Below are 21264 nucleotides of genomic sequence, written 5' to 3'. Positions count from 1 at the left end.
CTATAATCCCAGCACTTTGGGAGGCCAAGGCGGGCGGATCACTTAAGGTCAGGAGTTAGAGACCAGCCTGGCCAACATGGTGAAACCCCCGTCTCTACTAAAAATACAAAAATTAGCTGGGCATGATGGTGGACGCCTGTAATCCCAGCTACTCGGGAAGGTGAGGAATGAGAATTGCTTGAACCCGGGAGGCGGAGATTGCAGTGAGCCAAGATTGTGCCATTGCACTCCAGCCTGGGAGACAGAGTGAGATTCTGTCTCAAAAAAAAAAAAAAAAGAAAAGGATGAGACAGGACAGAATTCCCTTGGTGGGCACAGCAGATCTGCCAGTTGTTCTTCCCTGACACTTGTTTGGGAAGGGCTGTTTGCTTGCCAGGTCTCTTCTCTAGACTATAAGCTTCTGAGGCCAGGCAAGGTGGCTCACACCTGTAATCTCAGCACTTTGGGAGGCCAAGGTAGGAGGATCACTTGAGCTCGGGAGTTCAAGATCATCCTAGGCAACATGGTGAAACCCCATCTCTACAAAAAATACAAACAAATTTTTGTCATAGTGACGTACACCCGTAGTCCCAGCTACTCGGGAGGCTGAGGTGTGAGAATAGCTTGAGTCTTTCAAGGCTGCAGTAAGACATGACTGCACGCACCTCTGAACTCCAGCCTGGGCAACAGAGTGAGATCCTGTCAAAAAAAAAAAAAAAAAAAAAAACAGGCTTCTAGAGGGCAGGATCTATGTCTTGTTCAATATCATTATCTCCCAGGGTTGGATGCAGTTAACTTCATTATATTCATTGAATGAATGAGAGCACAAACAAATGAATGCCATGTTGTAGGGATGCCTGGGAGAGCAGGAGAATATAGACTGTCCACCACTACCTGCAGGATCTGGCTCCAAAGATCTGAGCCTTGGCTGGGTGCAGTGGCTCACACCTGTAATCCCAGCACTTTGGGAGGCCGAGGTGGGCGGATCACTTGAGGTCAGGAGTTTGAGACAAGCCTGGCCAACATGGTGAAATCCCGTCTCTACTAAAAATAAAAAAACTAGCTAGGCGTGCTGGCAGGCGCCTATAATCCTAGCTACTCAGGAGGCTGAGGCAGGAGAATCGCTTGAGTCCAGGAGGCAGAGGTTGCAGTGAGCCAAGATCATGCCACTGCTCTCCCGCCTGGGGGACAAGAGCGAGACTCCATCTCAAAAAAAAAAAAAAGAAAAAAGATCTAAGCCTTGATCTATATCACTGCCAGAATCTTCCCAGGATGGGGTGGGGTGGGGTAGCCCATTTAGAACAATTAAAGGTCAATTCAAAACTCAGGTTTAGCAGGCTAGCCGGAGCCACAGGGTGATATGGGAGCCAGTTACTAGACTTTGGAGGACCGATTCACAGCCCGAGTTTGGAAAATAAAACTAAGCCTTTCTCTAGAGGGAAGCGGGTGGGAGGCAGATGTGGGGAATGCCCGAGTGCCACAGGGAAAGCAGACAGGTTTCTGCGCCTTTGAGTGAACTCAAGGACTCAGGCCGGAATATTTCAAAAGTGTTTATTACCAAGCCGTCCTTGGGCTGGGGACCCAGGCGACCAGGCAGGCTGCTGCCTGTGCAGAGAGGGGAGCAGACATGTTTCTGCCCCCAGCTCCTCCTGTACTGCCTGAGATCCCTCTAGCCCCTGTCCTTGCTCTGGCCCTGCCCTTTGGACCTCTTCCAGGGCTGTGAGGAGAGAGAAGGCTGGGGTTAGCTCTGGTTTGGAAATGAGGGTTCTTGGAGGCAGTTTCACTTCTACTATGCTGTGGAGCAGGGGAAGCCAACCAGGACTCCCTCTCTAGTCTCTTTAAATCACAGAGGATCCTCAAAACCGGTCAGATCTTGACAAGCTTCTGCCCAAGTAGGGAGATGAGGTCCAAAGGGAAGCAACTTGTCTATGGCTGGGCGCGGTGGCTCATGCCTGTAATCCCAGCACTTTGGGAGGCCGAGTCAGGCAGATCACCTTAGTTCAGGGGTTCAAGACCAGCCTGGCCAACATGGTGATACCTCGTCTCTACAAAAAAAATATATATATATACAAAAATTAGCTGGGTGTGGTGGTGCACCCCTGTAATCCCAGCTACTCAGGAGGCTGAGACATAAGAATGGCTTGAACCTGGGAGGCGGAGGTTGCAGTGAGCCAGGATCACGCCACTCCACTCCAGCCTGGGTGACAGAATGAGAACTCTGTCTAAATAAATAAATAAATAAATAAATAAATAAATAAATAAACCAAACAAAAGAGCTTGTTTCAAGTCACACAAGTTCAAACTCAGCTATCCTGATTGCAAGTCAGACTGTTCTCTAAGCCACAACTCAAGGAATTCTCAACCTTAGTCGGTGAAAAGGTGCGATCCCTAAAGAAAATACTTAATTTAAGAACACAAGCCTTTCTCCTCCTTCCTTTCCCCCAGGGCATCACCTTGCCTCCTAGGAGGCAGGAACACTTTCTTTAGGGCAGGTCTTGTGATGTTGTGATGTTTTGCTTAAGAATACAGTTTCGGGACGGGCGCGGTGGCTCAAGCCTGTAATCCCAGCACTTTGGGAGGCCGAGGCGGGCGGATCACGAGGTCAGGAGATCGAGACCATCCTGGCTAACACGGTGAAACCCCGTCTCTACTAAAAATACAAAAACTAGCCGGGCGAAGTGGCGGGCGCCTGTAGTCCCAGCTACTCGGGAGGCTGAGGCAGGAGAATGGCGTAAACTCGGGAGGCGGAGCTTGCAGTGAGCTGAGATCTGGCCACTGCACTCCAGTCCGGGCGACAGAGCGAGACTCCGCCTCAAAAAAAAAAAAAAAAAGAATGCAGTTTCGGCCGGGCGCGGTGGCTCAAGCCTGTAATCCCAGCACTTTGGGAGGCCGAGGCGGGCGGATCACGAGGTCAGGAGATCGAGACCATCCTGCCTAACACGGTGAAACCCCGTCTCTACTAAAAAAATACAAAAAACTAGCCGGGCGAGGTGGCGGGTGCCTGTAGTCCCAGCTACTCGGGAGGCTGAGGCAGGAGAATGGCGTAAACCCGGGAGGCGGAGTTTGCAGTGAGCTGAGATCTGGCCACTGCACTCCAGCCTGGGTGACAGAGCGAGACTCCTTCTCAAAAAAAAAAAAAAAAAAAAAAGAATGCAGTTTCTTAGCTGAATGCCTCGGTTCAAATCTGGCTTCAGCCACCTCTTGGCTCTGTGACCTTGGGCAAATTACATACATCCTGTTCCTCCTGTTTCTCATCTGTAAAATGGGAGAATGAGTAGATTACAGGGCTGATGTGAGAATGAAGTAAGTGGAGCCTGTTAGTGCTGAGCATGCAGTACTTTTTGTTGTCTTGGAAAGGAACCATGAAGCCAAGAAAGGGGTCTAGTCAGCCCTGGTCACTAACCCCCAGCACAAGGCTTTAGTCGCAGAATGCCCTGCAGCACATCTTACAGAATTGCCAGCACGAGGACACCCTCGGTGGCCTCTTCCTCCTAAGCCCACCCTCATCAGTCCTCAGATCACTGAGGGCCCTGTCCTTTTGCTTTCTGGGGGCAGATAGAACAGTGCAGAACTGCACCATCCAGCCTGACCACCACTTGCTACACGGAGCCGTTGGGCAAGACGCTTTCTTTGTTTTTTTTTTGTTTGTTTGTTTTGTGTTTGTCTTTCAGCTTTTATTTTAGATTCCAGGGATACACATGCAGATTATAAAGGTATACAGGGAGCCGAGATCACCCCACTGCACTCCAGCCTGGCAACATAGCGAGACTCCGTCTCAAAAACAACAACAAACAACAACACAAAGCTATATTGTGTTATGCTGAGGTTTGGCGTATGACTAAACCTGTCACTCAGGAAGTGAGCACACAGTACCCAATACATGGGTTTTCAACCTTGGCCCCTCCTCTCCGCTCCCCACAAGGCGCTTTCTTAATGCCCCAGAGCTTCTGCTTTTTTCATGTGTGAAGATGGGAATGCTGCACTGAGACCCCATTTCCAGGGTGGTGGGGGGATCATGTGCCTGGCACCTAGTCGATTCCCAAAACTCGTTCATCCTTTCCAGGTGGAGTGTGCGGGTTGAACTCATGCCCATCTGCCCCTCCCTCTCACCTTTGCATTTCCCACCACCAGGAAGGAGGCCTATTGGAGAGCACGAGGCCACATTCTTGGACTCTTGGCCTCTTTGGCTCTAGCACTGAAACCTTGGGCAAGTGACACACCCTCTTTGTGAAGACCAGGTGGATTGAGCTGTCCCTGGCAGCCTGAGTCAGGGTTCACCAGGAACTCAAGTGAGCCCTATTGAAACCACCTTTGCAAAAATCGTAACTGAGAAAATTATGATAGCAAAAGTTATCAGACCTAATTGACCGCATCTTGTTTCTAACCTCTAAACTGTCCTTGTTCATTCCTAAGCATAGGCCGAACTAGCTTTGGAAAGAAATTTAGTGTGTAGTTTATATAATAGCCCTTCCCAAAAGGCTAAACTGTTCTGGTAAAACTAACGAAAGACCACCAGTCACCAAGTCAAGATGAAAGGGGCTGGAATTCTAAATATTACCAGCCATTATTCCGGAGGTTATGAGATTTGCAACTTCCCTAAATTACTCTTGAAGGTAACATCACTATTGTGAATCTAAGATCAGCCTTTTGAGATGTCTTTTCAGGTTTTTGCATTTCTAACAACCAGAGGGCCCCATCTGGACCTGCCAACCAGTTCTGTGGCCCCCACCCAGGAACTGACTCAGCAGAAGAGAACAACTTCCACTCCCCATGAGTTCATCCCTGTGCCAACCAATCAGAACTCCCGATTCACTGGCCCCTACCCACCAAATTATCCTGAAAAATTCTGATCCCTGAGTGTTCGGGGAGACGGATTTGAGCAATAATAAAAGAGTTTTGAGGAAGACTGATTTGAGTAATAATAAAACTCCAGTCTCCGGCACAGCTGGCTCTGCGTGAATTAATCTTTCTCTATTATAATTACCCTGTCTTGATAAATCGGCTATCCTAGGCAGCGGACAAGGCAAACCCCTTGGGCGGTTACACTGTCACCTAAGATGACTCCTGTTCACTAGCTCTGCCAGATTGGCTGACTTGAGTCCTAAGGTGAAACTCACACGAGAAGAGGATCTGCAGCCCATGTGCTGGGCAGAGGTCTTAACTGAATGGGGGATGGGTTTCCCATTCCCTTTCTATCCCCATATTTAGGTACATACATGACTGATCATCCAACTCACTGGTACAAGGAAAAGGGAAAGTAAAGAAAGCTGAAAAGGGCCGGGCGAGGTGGCTCAGTGCTGGGTGGTAATCCCAGCACTTTGGGAGGCCAAGGCGGGTGGATCACAAGGTCAGGAGATCGAGACCATCCTGGCTAACATGGTGAAACCCCGTCTCTACTAAAAAATACAAAAAAATTAGCCGGGTGTGGTGGCGGGCGCCTGTAGTCCCAGCTACTCGGGAGGCTGAGGCAGGAGAATGGCATGAACCCGGGAGGTGGAGCTTGCAGTGAGCCAAGATCACGCCACTACACTTCAGCCTGGGCGACAGAGCGAGATTCCGTCTCCAAAAAAAAAAAAGAAAGAAAGCTGAAAGAGAGATAGGATTGTGTCCTGATGCTTTTGGCATTTAGGAGGTTTTTTTTTTTTTTCCCCCCTGGAACAGAGTGTTGCTCTGTTGCCCAGACTGGAGAGCAGTGGCATGTCTCATGCATCCATGTGAAGAGACCCCCAAACAGGCTTTGTGTGAGCAACAAAGCTGTTTATTTCACCAGGGTCCAGGTGGGCTGAGTCCAAAAAAGGAGTCAGCAAGGGTGGTGGGATTATCCTGAGTTCTTACAGGTTTTGGGATAGGCAGTGGAGTTAAGAGCAATGTTTTGTGGGCATGGGGTGGATCTCACAAAGTACATTCTCAAGGGTGGGGAGAATTACAAAGAAAATTCTTACGGGTGGGGGAGATTATAAAGAACATTGATCAGTTAGGGTGGGGTAGAAACAAATCACAATGGAATGGAATGTCATCGGGTAATCTATTTTCACTTCTGTGGATCTTCAGTTGCTTCAGGCCATCTGAATGTCTACGTGCAGGTCACTGGGATATGATGGCTTAGCTTGGGCTCAGAGGCCTGACATTCCTGTCTTCTTATATTAATAAGAAAAATAAAACAAAATGGTGGTGAAGTGTTGAGGTGGCGAAAAAGTTTGGGGGTGGTATGGAGAGATAATGGGTGATGTTTCTCAGGGCTGCTTCCAGCAGGATTAGGGGCGGTGTGGGAACCTACAGTGGGAGAGATTCAACTGAAGAAAGGTTTTGGGGTAAGGGGTGATATTGTGGGGTTGCTAGAAGGAGCATTTGTCGTATAGAATTACTGGTTATGGACTGGACGCGGTTTTCTATGAATTGAGAAACTAAATGAAAGACACAAGGTCAGAATAAAAGAAGGAGAAAAACAGGTATTAAAGGACCAAGAACTGGGAGTACCCAGGACCTCCAATTACAGAGTGTTGAAGGGGGTTCAGCGTCATTACTTGCTTGGTTGGCAGAAGTTTAAGCTCTATCCTTGAGTTTTTTTATGTTGTCATATACCATGCCAGATTAGTTTAGGTAAAAACAGCACTCTTCATTTTAAAATATACAGAGTCCTCTTTTTTTCAGCAGTTTGTAAGTCGAGGCCTTGGTGGTTTTGGAGGAAAGAGAAATGCAAAGCCAGCAATTGTTTGTTAAAGAAGAATTAGAAACGGCTGGGAGAGAGTGACTGGGATTGATAGTGTGGTGGAGATAGCTGGGGAGAGGTAGAGGGTGGCATAAGAACAGGAACGAGAATAAGAGTAAGTATAAAAGTAAAGTATAGGACTTCATCAGGGTGAAAGTATTGGAGTGTACTTTGTCACTGAAGATCTTCTATCCACTTAAAGAGAGACTTAAGCGTGGCAGTTTGAGGTAAAACCAGGCGCCACTGAATACCAAGAACCTAAGAAACTGAGGTGGGAAGGCCAAACCGAGGAATTATGTCTGACAAAAGGGAAGAAATGAGCTCGGTGGCCTTCTCAGACCCCGTGGGAAAGGCCTCTACCCATCCAGTGAAAGTGTCTACCTAGACCAAGAGGTATTTTAGTTTCCTGACTCGAGGCACGTGAGTAAAGTCAATTTGCCAGACCTGGGCAGGGGCAAATCCCCGACCTTGATGTGTAGGGAAGGGAGGGGGCGTGAACAATCCCTGAGGAGTAGTAGAACAGCAGATGGAACACTGAGAAGTGAGTTCCTTGAGGATAGATTTCCACAATGGAAAGGAAATGAGAGGTTCTAAGAGGTGGGCTAGCGGCTTGTAACCTACATGCAAGAGGTTATGAAATGACAATAGAATAGAATGGGCCTGTGAGGCTGGAAGGAGATATTTTCCTTGGTCTAAGAACCATTCACCTTGTGTGGGAAGAGATTGATAAGTGGAAGTTTCAGTGGGGAAGTAGGTGGGAGTGACCAGATGAGAAGGAGAAAAACTGCCGTTGAGGGACAGAAGTTGGAAGGCTAGCTGCTTTTTTAGCTACCTTATCAGCATAAGCATTGCCCTGAGCGATGGGATCTGATGCGTTTTGATGGCCCTTGCAGTGTATGACTCCAACTTCCTTTGGAAGCAAAGCAGCCTGGAGAAGAGTTTTTATTAAAGAGGCATTAATGACAGAGGACCCTTGCGTAGTGAGGAAACCTTTCAGCCCATAAAACAGCACGGTGGTGGAGGATATGGGGTCAGTATAAATATTGACGCGTAGTCCCTTTGCAAGAGTGAGGGCCCGAATTAAGGCAATGAGTTTGGCTTCCTGAGAGGTAGTGGAAGGGGGCAGAGCAGTAGCCTCAACGATAGATGTGGAAGATACTATAGCATAGCCTGCCTTTGCTGGTGTGTGGCGATTAAGCCTGGTGGAACTGCCATCAGTAAACCACATGTGATCAGGGTGAGGAACAGGAAAGAAAGAAATATGGGGAAACGGGGTGAATGTCAGGTGGATTGGAGAGATACAGTCATGGGGGTCAGGTGTGGTAGCCAGAATAATGTGGGAGGCCAGACTGAAGTCTGGGCCAGGAACAATGGTAATTGTGCGAGACTCAACAAAGAGTGAGTATAGCTGAAGGAGCCGGGGAACAGAAAGTATATGCGTCAGGTGTGAGGAAGAAAACAGATTTTGGAAGTTATGAGAACTGTAGAGAGTGAGTTGAGCATAGTTTGTGATTTTGAGGGCCTCTGAAAGTACTAGGGCGGCAGCAGCCACTACACACAAACATGAGGGCTAGGCTAAAACAGTAAGGTCAAGTTGTTGGACAGAAAGGCTGCAGGGCGCGGTACTGGCTTTTGTGTAAGAACTCAAACCGCACAGCCCTGCACTTTGGCTGTGTGTAATGAAAAGGGTTGGGATGAGTTAGGGAGAGCTAGTGTGGGGGCAGCTTCTAGGGCTGTTTTTAAGGAACGGAAAGAGGAGTGGCGAAAGGATTTAGGATCTATGGGGTCGGCTAGGTATGGTTTTGTGAGTTTACATAATGGTTTAGTCAGGATGGTAAAACTAGGTATCCAAAGGTGGACGTACCTAACCATGCCTAGGAAGGAAGGGGTTTGGGAGATTAGCCAGACACGATCAGCAGGGAAAGCATGTCTGTTTTCATAAAGAATTATGCCGAAATAGGTAATGGATGAGGAAGAAATTTGGGCTTGACTGAAGTAATGGGGGCTATCTGTGAAGCCTTGTGGCAGTACAGCCCAGGTAATTTGCTGAGCCTGATGGGTGTCAGGGTTAGTCCAAGTGAAAGCAAAGCGAGGTTGGGATGAAGGGTGCAAGGAACAGTAAAGAAAGCATGTTTGAGATCCAGAACAGAATAATGGGTTACAGAGGGGTTGTGGAGGGAGGTATTGAGGATAGCAGAGGATAGGATGGCTTTGGCACCATGGGGTGGATAGGCAAGACAATTTGGTTGATAAGGCACAGATCCTGAACTAACCTGTAAGGCTTGTCCGGTTTTTGGACAGGTAAAACGGGGGAATTATAAGGAGAGTTTACAGGCTTTAAAAGGCCATGCTTTAACAGGCAAGTGATAACAGGCTTTAATCCTTTTAAAGCGTGCTGTGGGATGGGATACTGGCGTTGAGCAGGGTAAGTGTGATTAGGTTTTAAGGGGATGGTAAGGGGTGCATCATTTGTCACCAAGGAGGGACTAGAGGTATCCTATACTTGTGGATTAAGGTGGGGACATACAAGGAGAGGATGTGAAGGAGGCTTTGAACTGGGGGAAAAGGTGGCAATGAGGTGTGGCTGTAGCCCAGGAATAGTCAGGGAAGCAGATAATTTAGTTAAAATGTCTCGACCTAATAAGGGAGCTGGGCAGGTGGGGATAACTAAAAAGGAGTGCTTAAAAGAGTATTGTCTAAGTTGGCACCAGAGTCGGGGAGTTTTAAGAGGTTTAGAAGCCTGGCCGTCAATACCCACAACAGTTATGGAGGCAAAGGAAAAAGGACTTTGAAAAGAAGGTAATGGAGTGGGTACCTCTGTATTAATTAAGAAGGGGATGGACTTACCCTCTACTGTAAGAGCTACCCAAAGCATCTGTGATGGTCCAGGAGGCTTCCGAGGCGATCGGGCAGTGTCAGTCTTCAGCTGCTAAGCCGAGAAGATCTGGGAAGGAATCAGTCAGAGCCTTGGGCCAGTTGGACAGTCCAATTTCCAGTGAGTTCCCGCACAGATGGGACATGGCTTAGAAGGAATCCCGGGCTGTGGGCATTCCTTGGCCCAGTGGTCAGATTTCTGGCACTTGAAGCAAGATCCTGGGGAAGGAGGTCCTGAAGGAACACCTGGCCGCTGCGGTTCAGGCGTTTGGAAGTTCTTGTGTGCTGGAGATGTGGCTGGGGTTTCTCTCACAGTGGAGGCAAGTAATTGCAACTCAGAAATACGTTGCCTCTACTCTATTATTGTACACCTTGAAGGCAAGGTTAATTGAGTCCTGTTGTGGGGTTTGAGGGCTGGAAATTAACTTTTGGAGTTTTTTTCTAATGTCAGGAGTTGACTGGGTGATAAAATGCATATTAAGAATAAGGCAGCCTTCTGGCCCCTCTGGGTCTAGGGTGGTAAAGTGTCTATGGGTTGTTGCCAAACGGGCCATGAACTGGGCTGGGTTCTTTACCTTGGGTAGTTTTGTTTGTCATAATTAACAGCTTTGTAAGATGCCTTTTTAAGCCCTTCAACTAGGCAGGAAACCATGTAATCTCGCCTAGGCACACCTGGGGAATCGGCTTGATAGTTCTTTTTCGGGACCAAATGTCTCATGCATCCATGTGAAGAGACCCCCAAACAGGCTTTGTGTGATCAACAAGGCTGTTTATTTTACCAGGGTGCAGGTGGGCTGAGTCCGAAAAAGCAGTCAGCAAGGGTGGTGGGATTATCATGAGTTTTTTTTTTTTTTTTTTGAGACGGAGTCTCGCTCTGTCGCCCAGGCTGGAGTGCAGTGGCCGGATCTCAGCTCACTGCAAGCTCCGCCTCCCGGGTTCACGCCATTCTCCTGCCTCAGCCTCCCGAATAGCTGGGACTACAGGCGCCCGCCACCTCGCCCGGCTAGTTTTCTGTATTTTTTAGTAGAGACGGGGTTTCACCGTGTTAGCCAGGATGGCTCAATCTCCTGACCTCGTGATCCGCCCATCTCAGCCTCCCAAAGTGCTGGGATTACAGGCTTGAGCCACCGCGCCCGGCTATCATGAGTTCTTACAGGTTTTGGGATAGGCAGTGGAGTTAAGAACAATGTTTTGGGGGCAGGGGGTGGATCTCACAAAGTACATTCTCAAGGGTGGGGAGAATTACAAAGAAAATTCTTACGGGTGGGGGAGATTATAAAGAACATTGATCAGTTAGGGTGGGGTAGAAACAAAGCACAATGGAATGGAATGTCATCGGGTAATCTATTTTCACTTCTGTGGATCTTCAGTTGCTTCAGGCCATTTGCATGTCTACATGCAGGTCACTGGGATATGATGGCTTAGCTTGGGCTCAGAGGCCTGACTGCATGATCTCTGCTCACTGCAACCTTCGCCTCCCAGGTTCAAGCAATTCTTCTGCCTCAGCCTCCCAAATAGCTGGGATTATAGGCGCACACCACCACACCCAGTTAATTTTTGTATTTTTAGTAGAGACAAGGGTTCATCATGTTGGCCAGGCTGGTCTTGAACTCCCGACCTCGAGATCCACCCACCTTGGCCTCCCAAAGTGCTGGAATTGTAGGCATGAGCCACCGCATCCGGCTGGCTTTTAGGAGTTTCTACAGCTTTTTCATAAAGGTGGTTTGTAGATAGCACCCACGAGCTTTGGCACTCCCACCACCTGGCTGAAGGCAGAACTCGGCAGTAAAAACTTGAAACCACCAGTGGCCACAGGAAGTCATCTGCCTACCCTCCCTAACCCCATCAGTGAATTAGGAAACCAGGTTGAAACTGCTGCTAATTGCCTCAAAAGGTTAGGATTGGAATCAGTTGCCTCCAGGGCACTTGTGTGACCTTGAAAAAGTCCTTTTTATCTCTGAGTCTCAATTTCTTTATAAAATGGGGATGGATAGGCTGGGCATGGTGGCTCACGCCTGTAATCCCAGCACTTTGGGAAGCCAAGGTGGGTGGATCACCTGAGGCTGGGAGTTTGAGACCACCCTGACCAACATGGAGAAACCCTGTCTCTACTAAAAACACAAAATTAACCGGGTATGGTGGCACATGTCTGTAATCCCAGCTACCGGGAGGCTGAGGCAGAAGAATCATTTGAACCCGGGAGGCGGAGGTCGTGGTGAGCTGGAGATTGTGCCATTGCACTCCAGCCTGGGCAACAAGAGTGAAACTCCGTCTCAAAAAAGAAAAAAAAAGTGGGGATGGACAGGGCTGGGCATGGTGGCTCACACCTGTAATCCCAACATCCCAACACTTTGGGAGGCCGAGGAGAGTTGATCACCTGAGGTCAGGAGTTCGAGACCAGCCTGGCAAACATGGTAAAACCCCGTCTCTATTAAAAACACAAAAATTAGCTGGGCATGGGGGCAGGTACCCATAATCCCAGCTGCTTGGGAGGCTGAGGCAGGAGAATCGCTTGAACCCAGGAGGCAGAGGTTGCAGTGAGCCGAGATCACACCACTGCACTCCAGCCTGGGTGACACAGAGAGACTGTTTCTCAAAATAAATAAATAAAATAAAATAAAATAAAATAAAATAAAATGGAATAACACTGGAACAATCTGTTATTGTGAAGAAAAAGTAAAGGAGCACAAATGGAGTACTAACCTGGAGCTAAATACAGCAGGGGACTTGTTTCATTCAACATCTTCTTTTGTTTTTTTTTTTTTTTTTTTTTTTTAGATGGAGTGTTGCTCTGTCGTCTAGGCTGGAGTGCAGTGGCATGATTTCGGCTCACTGCAACCTCTGCCTCCTGGGTTCAAGTGATTCTCCTGCCTCAGCCTCCCGAGTACCGAGTAGCTGGGATTATGATTGCATGCCACCATGCCTGGCTTTTTCTTTTTTTCTTTTTTTTTCTTTTTGTATTTTTAGTAGCCATGGGGTTTCATCATGTTGGCCAGGCTGGTCCCAAACTCCTCATCTCTAATGATCCACCTGCCTCGGCCTCCCAAAGTGCTGAGATTACAGGCATAAGCCACTGCACCTGGCCTCACTCAACAAACATCCAAGGCCCACTGTGTACCAGCCAGGCTGTCTATGCTAGGGGATCGGGGTATATCAATAAGACAAACATGGTCCTCACGTTGCTTACAGGAGAGGAGGGATGACAGACAATGAGAGGGACAGTGTGGGGTGATGAATAAGGCAACCAGGTTCATACCCCAGCCCTACCACCTGGGTGACCCCAGACAAGCTCACTTTTGTTGTTGTTGTTGTTGTTGTTGTTTGTTTTGAGACAGGGTCTCACTCTTTCACCTAGGCTAGAGTGTGGTGGTGTGATCACAGTTTACTGCAGCCTTGACCTTCCAGGCTCAAGCAATCCTCCCACCTCAGCCTCCCAAGTAGAGCTGAGACTACAGGTGCATGCCACAATGCCCAGCTAATTTCTTAATTTTTTGTAGAGATGGGGTCTCCCTATGTTGTCCAGGCTGGTCTCGAACTCCGAGGCTCAAGCGACCCTCCCACCTTGGCCTTCCAAAGTGCATTCTCCCCACCTACATACCTCTTTGTGACCCATTGGAGTCAGGTGTGTCCAGGTTTGAACGGCTAGGCAAATAATTTATCGAGTGTTGTGAACATTCGGCCATAAACGCAGCGACCTAACCCGAATGCCCAATTCATCATATGTTCTCAGTAAATACCAGTTTCACGTCTTTCCTCTCTAAACACAATCTTCTCCTTCTCCTCACTAGCAGGCTGGGAGGGCCAAAAGGAGGAGATTAGGGTTGGGGAGACACAGACTCTTAGGAAAAAGGGGAGAAAGTGCGTTTTTCATTTATAGTGCCATTTGCAAAAGGGGCAAACTGTCTGTCACCACCCCCTCCACCAACTTTACGGGCGGAGGAGGGGGAGTCACTCCCCCGCTACCCCCCGCAACCCTCAGTAACCTATAACCTGGGGAAAGGGTCCCGAGAGCCGGGCCAGGACGCTGCGCCGCTGGGTTTAGGACCCGAGAGCGGAATGGGCAGGAGGTGGAGGTGCACTTCTGCAAATCTCAGGAACCGGAGCCCTGGAGGCGGCGGATGAGAAAGTCCACAGCCCTGGAGGCGGCGGATGAGAAAGTCCACAGCCCTGGCAATTTGGAGTGTGTGGGCAGGGATTTAGCGTATATCCACAGCCGCTCTAGTGAGGGTGCCCCCACCCAAGCACCTCGGAAGGGCAGCGCTCCATCGCCACCCTGCTACCCTTTCCCCGAGCGCCCAATCCCACCTTGGCTGGCGCTCCGGGTGCCTCCGGGGGAGGAGGGAGGCGTGGCCTCGGGCGGCCCGCCCCTTTGATGTGCGCCGACGCCTCTGTGATTGGACAGTCGCTTGTGACGTGTGGGGACTGCGGTGGGCTCCGCTGCTGCAGCAGCCGCAGCGCCGGCCGCGGCTCCGGCTCCGGCTCCGGCTCCCGGGCATTTAAAGGGGACGCGGCGGCTGCCCGGGGGGATGGGGGGCAAGTGGAGGGGACGGCTCAGACGCACATCGTCCTCAGTCCCTCGGGACTGGAGGGACTCGTGAGCCGGAGCCCAGAAATCCGGGGGTGGATAAGACACCGCGTCCCCTCCAATTCCCGTAAGCACCCCTTGCTCCATCCGGCGCCCCAATACCTCAGCTAGCCCCCTTCCCCACTTCTTACACACCAAACTCAGCCGGGACAGACCTCTGCCGCCGCCGCCCCCACGTGAGTCCTGGGCTCCGGGAGATAGGGGAGGGCTGGGGTCCCGGCGCGGGGTGGGGGCTGTGGAGTTTGAAGGCGCTCCTTCACGCGCGTGGCAGTGGGGGAGTTCTGGAGCTCAGGGGTGAGTGCCCTTCTCTCTCCTACCCAGGAACATAGTGCTGGGGTATCCCTCCGTCCCTGACTCTGGCAAAGCCAAGGAATTGGTGTCCCCTTGCTCCCTGCCACCCACAATACCCCTCCCCAGCCGCGCACCCCCCGCCCGCATTGGAGCCCAGCGCCCGCCAGCTGGGGGTGCGCCAGAGTGCTGGCTTCCTAGTCACCTCTAAAAATATCTCTCCCCCAACCCTACCGGCAGCTGCCACCTCCCTGCCCCTGCCCCTAAGATCCCCTCCCAGAATGTCCTCCCAGCCAGGCAGTGCCCAGAGGTGACTGCTAGACCCAGACGCCTCACTGGCACCAGGGCGCAGGGCCACCACCGCCAGCTGGTCAGGACCGCAAGCTCTCAGCCCACGGGAGTCTCCAGGGCCAAGGGGGAGCTCCAGCTGCAATTTTCCCAAGAGGCGCCAGAGACTCCTGAGTTCTAATCTCGGTTCCGATGCTGTGTGACTCCCAGGATGTTAGCTTGACCTCTCTGGGCCTCTGTTTTTCCTATCTGCTGTTCAGGCGTGGTGAGCAAGGAAGATGGTCATGTTTGGGAGCACTGTCCGGGAGAGGGAGGAAATTCTAGCTTAGTTTTTGGATCTGATTTCTAGTGACTGATACAAGGAGACTTGTTTTTGGACAGAGAGGGCTTGTTACTGTGGTCTTTCTGGAGTCCTCGCCTCCCCATCCTCATTCTGCACATTTCCTGTGGAAAACTATCCCAAAACTTTTCTAGGAACTCCATCCACCCAGTAAGAAGGGAATTTCAAACTTAGGGCCTGTATCAGAGAGGGGCCTGTTTCCCTCCCCACCCCCTTCCCACATATTTAATCTAAGAGCATTTGTGTGAAAGGCAGGAGAAGCAGGCAGGAATCTGACTCGGTGCAGAATTAAGGAGGTAGGCACTACTTTTAGGTGGGACTAGAATATGGATTCCCTGCAACCCCCTAGAAACCCTTCTCCCTTCTCTAGCCTGTTAGAGAAGCTCAGATCCTGCCCCCTACTCTGAGGGACTCTGTTTGGTGACCACAAAAGGATTTGATGACTCAGAACAAAGGTGTCAGAGGTGAGAGACCTTTTGGAACATCACAGGAGCCAAATTCCAACAGGGGAAGGGGTCCCTCTGACTCCTGTGGGGTGGGGACGAGGTGTCACGGCATGGTCTTCTCAGTTTTCAGGGGAAGAAACCCAAGATGCCTGACTTTCTGCCTTGGAGACTAAAAGAAACAAAGGCAACTCACCAAACAATAAGTGTTTAACTGAATCCCCTAGATACTATTATTAGCAGAAAAATGTAACTGTCTTTTATGATGACATATGAGGAATTTGTGTGTGTGTGTGTGTGTGTGTGTGTGTGTGTGTGTGTTTTGGGGATGGGGTTATTCCCTCTGTCACCCAGGCTGGAGTGCAGTGGTACCATCACAGCTCACTACAACCTCTGTCTCCTGGGTTCAAGTGATCCTCGTGCCTCAGCCTCCCAAGTATCTGGGACTATGGGCACAAGCCACCATTCCCACCTCATTTTTGTTTTTAAAGAGACAGGATTTTGCCATGTCACCCAGTCTGGTCTCAAACTCCTGGACTTAAGTGATCTGCCTGCCTCGGCCTCCCAAAGTGTTGGGATTACAGGCTTAAGCCACCCTGCCTGGCTGAAAAAATGAGAAGTTTTGACCATAATTAATGGTCAATAGAATAGAACAAAGGAAGGAAGGAAGGAAAGAAGGTAGGAAGGAAGGAAGGAAGGAGAGAAGGAAGGAAAAGAAAAAGAAGAAAGAAAGAAAGAGAGAGAGAGAGAGAGAGAGAGAGAGAGAGAGAGAGAGAGAGAGAGAGAAAGAAAGAAAGAAAGAAAGAAAGAAAGAAAGAAAGAAAGAAAGAAAGAAAGAAAGAAAGAAAGAAAGAAAGAAAGAAAGAAAGAAAGAAAGAGGGCAAAGTAATGAGACCCTTCTCTATGAGATGAAAGCTGGTCCCTGGGTAGCTGCTGGTGCCCCTTTGGAATCTTTGTATCTGCCCCTTGCTTCTCCACGTGCTGCATGTGCCTGTCCTGTTTGCTTTTACAAGGGGAGTGGCATCCCTGACCTTTCTCTTATAAATCGCCTGGCTGAGGTTGGACATGTGATATCAGCTGGGAATCTGGAAGGTTGGAAGTCCCTCCAGATAGGACTGGGGACAGCTCCAACCCATGCCATTTCCTTGTCCCTCATGCAACCCTCCCCTTCTCTCCCACCTCTTCCTTAACCTCTCTTCTCTCCCATCCCTCACCCTCTCTTTGCCCACTGCTTCATTCAGCTTTGACCACCTCTCCCAATTCCTAGATTAGAAGTTCTTGGAAAAAACTGAGAGCTGCATTCCATCCCTGCAGAAGGATTTAATACATGTGTGGTCCAGGTGTTGTGAGGGAGGGGGTACTACAAGATGGATAGTGCTAGAGCCTGTGCCCTGCTCCTGGGATGTCCCTGTCTCTGTCCTGGGGCAATTGCTTCTCCCTCCTGGATAGTCAGGGAAGAGTGTCACCTTGACAGAGGGGTTTACAGTCACCATTGTCACCAGCAGAGGGCAGCAGCCAGCCAGACCTTAGCTCCTCTCCAGGTCTTGTCTCCTGGCTCTCTGTATCTTTCCAAATCTTGTCCCAAATGCCTCTGGTCTCACTCAACCCCAGGAGCACAGGTGGGAGAGTAGAGAGGCACTGGAAGTTGTAGGTGGTATCCTTTGCTGCTCTCTTAGTGAAGTCCCCAAGAGGTTAAACCCAGTCCCCAAAGCCACACCAAAGTCTAGCCGAGATTTCAACCTGACTCTCCTGTCTGACCACCGGACCCCTGAGAGCACCAGGGAGGCCATTCCCAGATCACCTGTGAGACCTGACTGGGGGTCCCAGACCCCAGCTATGGTATAGTAAGCTTTGGTCATCTTCCTTTTTGAGGGCACGAGGAAGGCAAAGCTGCGGTCAAGCGTTCAAGAAGCAGTCTATGCCCCATGTAAACAGCGTGGCTGGTTAGTTAACCTCTCTGAGCCCTTCTCATTGGCTGAATTTATGACTGATGAGTAGTGAGAGAATATGAGTAAAGGTGGTTTGTAAACTATGATGTGTCAAACACATTTAAGGGACAATGATGATACTAGAGAAAAAACACTGGACTCAGGCTCAGATGTGGGTTTGAGATCGGTCTGCCATTTAGAGTGGGTGACTTTTTGGAAAGTCAGTTAACTTCTCTGGGTCTCCGATACCATCTGAAACCTCTCTAGAGTTGTAGGTGCTGGGCCTATTTGAGGGGTTGTTTTTGCTAAGACCCTGGGAGTGCCTCCTGTGGCTCAGCAGAAGGATCAGGGCCAGGTGGGTATTCCTGGTGGAAGCAAAGGCAGCTGACTGGGCACCCTCAAATGAACTTTTGTGGTTGTCAGGAACGTCTGACGACGGCTGGAGGCCAACAGAGTCCCTACAGGTGGTGCCCACGGTAATGCACCAACAATGAGTGGCTGTTTTCCAGTTTCTGGCCTCCGCTGCCTATCTAGGGTAAGTGGGTCCCTCTGGGGGTCTCCTAGGATGAGGCCTCAGCCCCCAGTTTTCCATCACCTTTCCATAGGGCCTTCCATAGGGCTATCCAGCCCATTTTAGGTTTACCCTCATCTCTACTGGAGCTTCATGATTTCCTAGAAGCTTCCATCCCAGGTGTGGGGTCCTGATGCTTTATATCTGCAATTTGAAGGATCCTAGGCCACTGAAATGCCCACGGCATGTTGATGAGACCATAGGGTGACTCTCGGGATGAGGTGGAAGGGACAGCTTGGTTGGGGTGGCAGATAGCCAATCGAAATCCCAGCTCTGAAATGAGGAGCTTGGGCTTCTGTTTCACAAGCTGTGCCAGGCCATAAGCACCCCAGGAATATGAGAGAGAGGTTTAGGAAGAAACCAGAAAGAGGAACAATCCCATCTCAATTAACTGGGGTGGGAGCTGGGTGGGAGAAAAGCAGTGTGTGGGGATCTGGAAGCTGCACGTCACCTGCCTACTGCCCCTCTGCGCCTCTCACACACTGGCAGGCAAAGGTGATGGAGACTTGCTGCTGAGGGCTCTTGCTGCCTCCATTGCTTGCCTTTCCTTGTGCCCTGACATGTCCCCTGTTGTCCTCTGTCCTCTCCCTTGCTGCCTACCACCCTCCCCTCCAACATGACTCTGGCCCAAGGTCTCCACTTCCTGGAACTCCCCTATCCCTGCCCCTACTCTGTCTTCCTGTCCAGCAGTCTGTCTCCAAGATCCCCTAGCATGATTTCCTCTCAGCCCTCTCTTCCACACCCCTCAAGTCCCCACTACCTGGCCCTTCCCACTCCTCTGCCTTTTCAGCCACTGCTGCTCTCTCTCTTCTCCCTTACCTGTCTCCCAGGTATGTCGTGGCCTGGTGCGGGAGGCTCTTACCTCCCCAAGCCCCACTGCTTCTCCTGCTGCCCGCTTGCTTCGGACTCTGGCAGAAACCCCACCCGCTGACACGTTCCTCCTGGGGAATTGGCAAGTGATTAGTGATGAGCTGTCAGCACAGGGCCCTCAAAGTCCCTGGAGAAGCTGTGCCCCATCCCTAGACCCCTGTCCAGTGCCATTGGGCTGGAAGCAGCTCCCAGAGAGCCATAGATTCCCCACAGCCCAAAAGTTGAATGGGGAAGCTGGTCCAGTTGGGTGGATGGGTGGTTTCCCTTGACTCTGCCTCAGGGAATGAGGAAGGGGAGAGTTCCCACCACCCTCTCTTGATCCACACCAACAACAGGGGCCACTGGAAGTCTCCAAAACAGTCCAGTCCAGAAACTTCCCCAAAGTGGTGATCCTTGGAAGCTGCTCTTCCCTTCTTTTGACCCTTGTTAAGCCCCATTGGCCCCTGATGAGAGTACCGAAAACAGGTGCCAGGAAGCCCTCTGGGCATAAACCCCGGTGCAGTTAACTAAGAGGTGCCACTGGGGTAGTCAGGGAAGGCTGGGGATAGAGGTGGTGGCATTGGGTACTCCTCCCAGCTTAACCAGACTTGGGTCCTCCTCAGGTCTTGGATGTGCCAGCGCCTCTGGCCGTGGCCCGCTAACCAGCCTCTCCCGGGCGGGCTCCTGCCGCGCCCCCTCTCGCTTGCTCCCTCCTCCTCCTCCTCCTGCTGCTCTCCCCCCTGCTCCCAGGACGGCGGGATGGCTGCGCAGGGCGCGCCGCGCTTCCTCCTGACCTTCGACTTCGACGAGACTATCGTGGACGAAAACAGCGACGATTCCATTGTGCGCGCCGCGCCGGGCCAGCGGCTCCCGGAGAGCCTGCGAGCCACCTACCGCGAGGGCTTCTACAACGAGTACATGCAGCGCGTCTTCAAGTACCTGGGCGAGCAGGGTGTGCGACCGCGGGACCTGCGTGCCATCTACGAAGCCATCCCTTTGTCGCCAGGCATGGGCGACCTGCTGCAGTTTGTGGCTAAACAGGGCGCCTGCTTCGAGGTGATTCTCATCTCCGATGCCAACACCTTTGGCGTGGAGAGCGCGCTGCGCGCCACCGGCCACCACAGCCTGTTCCGCCGTATCCTCAGCAACCCATCGGGGCCGGATGCGCGGGGACTGCTGGCTCTGCGGCCGTTCCACACACACAGCTGCACGCGATGCCCCGCCAACATGTGCAAGCACAAGGTGCTCAGCGACTACCTGCGCGAACGGGCCCACGACGGCGTGCACTTCGAGCGCCTCTTCTACGTGGGCGACGGCGCCAACGACTTCTGCCCCATGGGGCTGCTGGCGGGCGGCGACGTGGCCTTCCCACGCCGCGGCTACCCCATGCACCGCCTCATTCAGGAGGCCCAGAAGGCCGAGCCCAGCTCGTTCCGTGCCAGCGTGGTGCCCTGGGAAACGGCCGCCGACGTGCGCCTCCACCTGCAACAGGTGCTGAAGTCGTGCTGAGTCTGGCCGCCTGCAGGGGGGCACCCCGGCCAACGGCGGAGGGGGCGGGGAAGGGGGATTCGGGAAAGACAAAGTTAGTTTTACTACTCCCTTTTCCCTTTGGCTTTGCTATGTCCCTCTGGGAATTTCTGGAATCTCGTCTTTAGGGGCTTGGGGAAGGGGGTTCAGAGCCGTCCCTATCTATGCAGTTAACCCACCTCGGCCGCCTCCCCCGCTCCACTGCGCACGGTTGAGTTCTGGAGTCTGACCCATCGCGGGGGTGGCGCGCAAACCTTGGAAGGCAGCAGTGTTTCCTGGTCCTACCAACTGGGAGGAAGGGGCTCCCTGGCAGGTGAGAGAAGGAACATCTCCCGCCGCTGTAACTGTTGCCTCGGGCTGCGTGACCGCCCCCGCCTCCAGTCTGCTGTGGAGGGAACCCAGGATCCTGAAATTCTCCTGGCCACAAGGACTCCCCACGGACAGAAGAGGGTCTCCACCTATGGCCCTAGGCCTTTGCGATCTTGCTTCACCCTACGCGACCCCACACTATTTCTGTGCTGTCTACACCCTCTTGCCTCCCGACCCCCGCACTCCTTTCTAGCACCCCCAACGGAAAAGCCAGAGGGAACAATCGCCTCCTGGTGGTGGTACGAGGTAGCGCACCGTCCGGCCCAGGTCCTGCCAGCCAATAACCTCGCAGCGTGTGACGGTGTCTCCTTGCACCCCAGCCTCATCTATGCAGCAAGAGACCAGGCACTTCACCAAAGTCACCCTTGCAGGCTGGGCCCTCCATGCATTCCCCTCCCCACCCCCATGGAACAGAAAGCCATGATGTTTTTAAGCAGAACCAGCGAAACCCAAGCCCCTCCTTCCTCTGGTGTTTTACAACTATAAAGGAGGTAAAGGGGGAAGAAATGACTGA

General features: G+C 51.4%; 2 protein-coding genes across 9 annotated transcripts; one reads left to right on the top strand and one right to left on the bottom strand.

The window, feature by feature from the left end:
* Window positions 1-13063: 13063 nt before the first annotated feature.
* LOC115894793 (homeobox protein ARX-like) lies at window positions 13064-14263 on the bottom strand. Of its 3 annotated transcripts, none has more exons than XM_030923168.1 (2): window positions 13868-14263; window positions 13064-13400 (listed from the first exon to the last, which is right to left on the bottom strand). In XM_030923168.1, the coding sequence occupies exons 1-2, from the start codon at window positions 14232-14234 to the stop codon at window positions 13378-13380; spliced, it is 390 nt and encodes a 129-aa protein (XP_030779028.1). In that variant the 5' UTR covers window positions 14235-14263; the 3' UTR covers window positions 13064-13377. The 3 variants fall into 3 exon arrangements, with proteins under 3 accessions (XP_030779028.1, XP_030779027.1, XP_030779026.1); XM_030923167.1 differs by lacking the exon at window positions 13064-13400 and adding an exon at window positions 13411-13729; XM_030923166.1 differs by lacking the exon at window positions 13064-13400 and adding an exon at window positions 13411-13698.
* On the top strand, window positions 14010-21257 carry PHOSPHO1 (phosphoethanolamine/phosphocholine phosphatase 1). Of its 6 annotated transcripts, none has more exons than XM_030923164.1 (4): window positions 14187-14323; window positions 15434-15527; window positions 17858-17969; window positions 19605-21257. In XM_030923164.1, exons 3-4 carry the CDS (start codon window positions 17925-17927, stop codon window positions 20361-20363), a joined length of 804 nt encoding a protein of 267 aa, XP_030779024.1. In that variant the 5' UTR covers window positions 14187-14323; window positions 15434-15527; window positions 17858-17924; the 3' UTR covers window positions 20364-21257. The 6 variants fall into 6 exon arrangements, with proteins under 6 accessions (XP_010358207.1, XP_010358192.1, XP_030779024.1 ...); XM_030923162.1 differs by having other exon boundaries at window positions 19478-21257; XM_010359905.2 differs by lacking the exon at window positions 15434-15527 and having other exon boundaries at window positions 14010-14323.
* The last annotated feature ends 7 nt before the right edge of the window (window positions 21258-21264 follow it).

Source organism: Rhinopithecus roxellana, chromosome 19, assembly GCF_007565055.1.
Source record: "Rhinopithecus roxellana isolate Shanxi Qingling chromosome 19, ASM756505v1, whole genome shotgun sequence".
In the NCBI taxonomy this organism is placed as follows: Eukaryota; Metazoa; Chordata; class Mammalia; order Primates; family Cercopithecidae; genus Rhinopithecus; species Rhinopithecus roxellana.
This window is presented reverse-complemented; position numbering and strand designations above follow the sequence as displayed.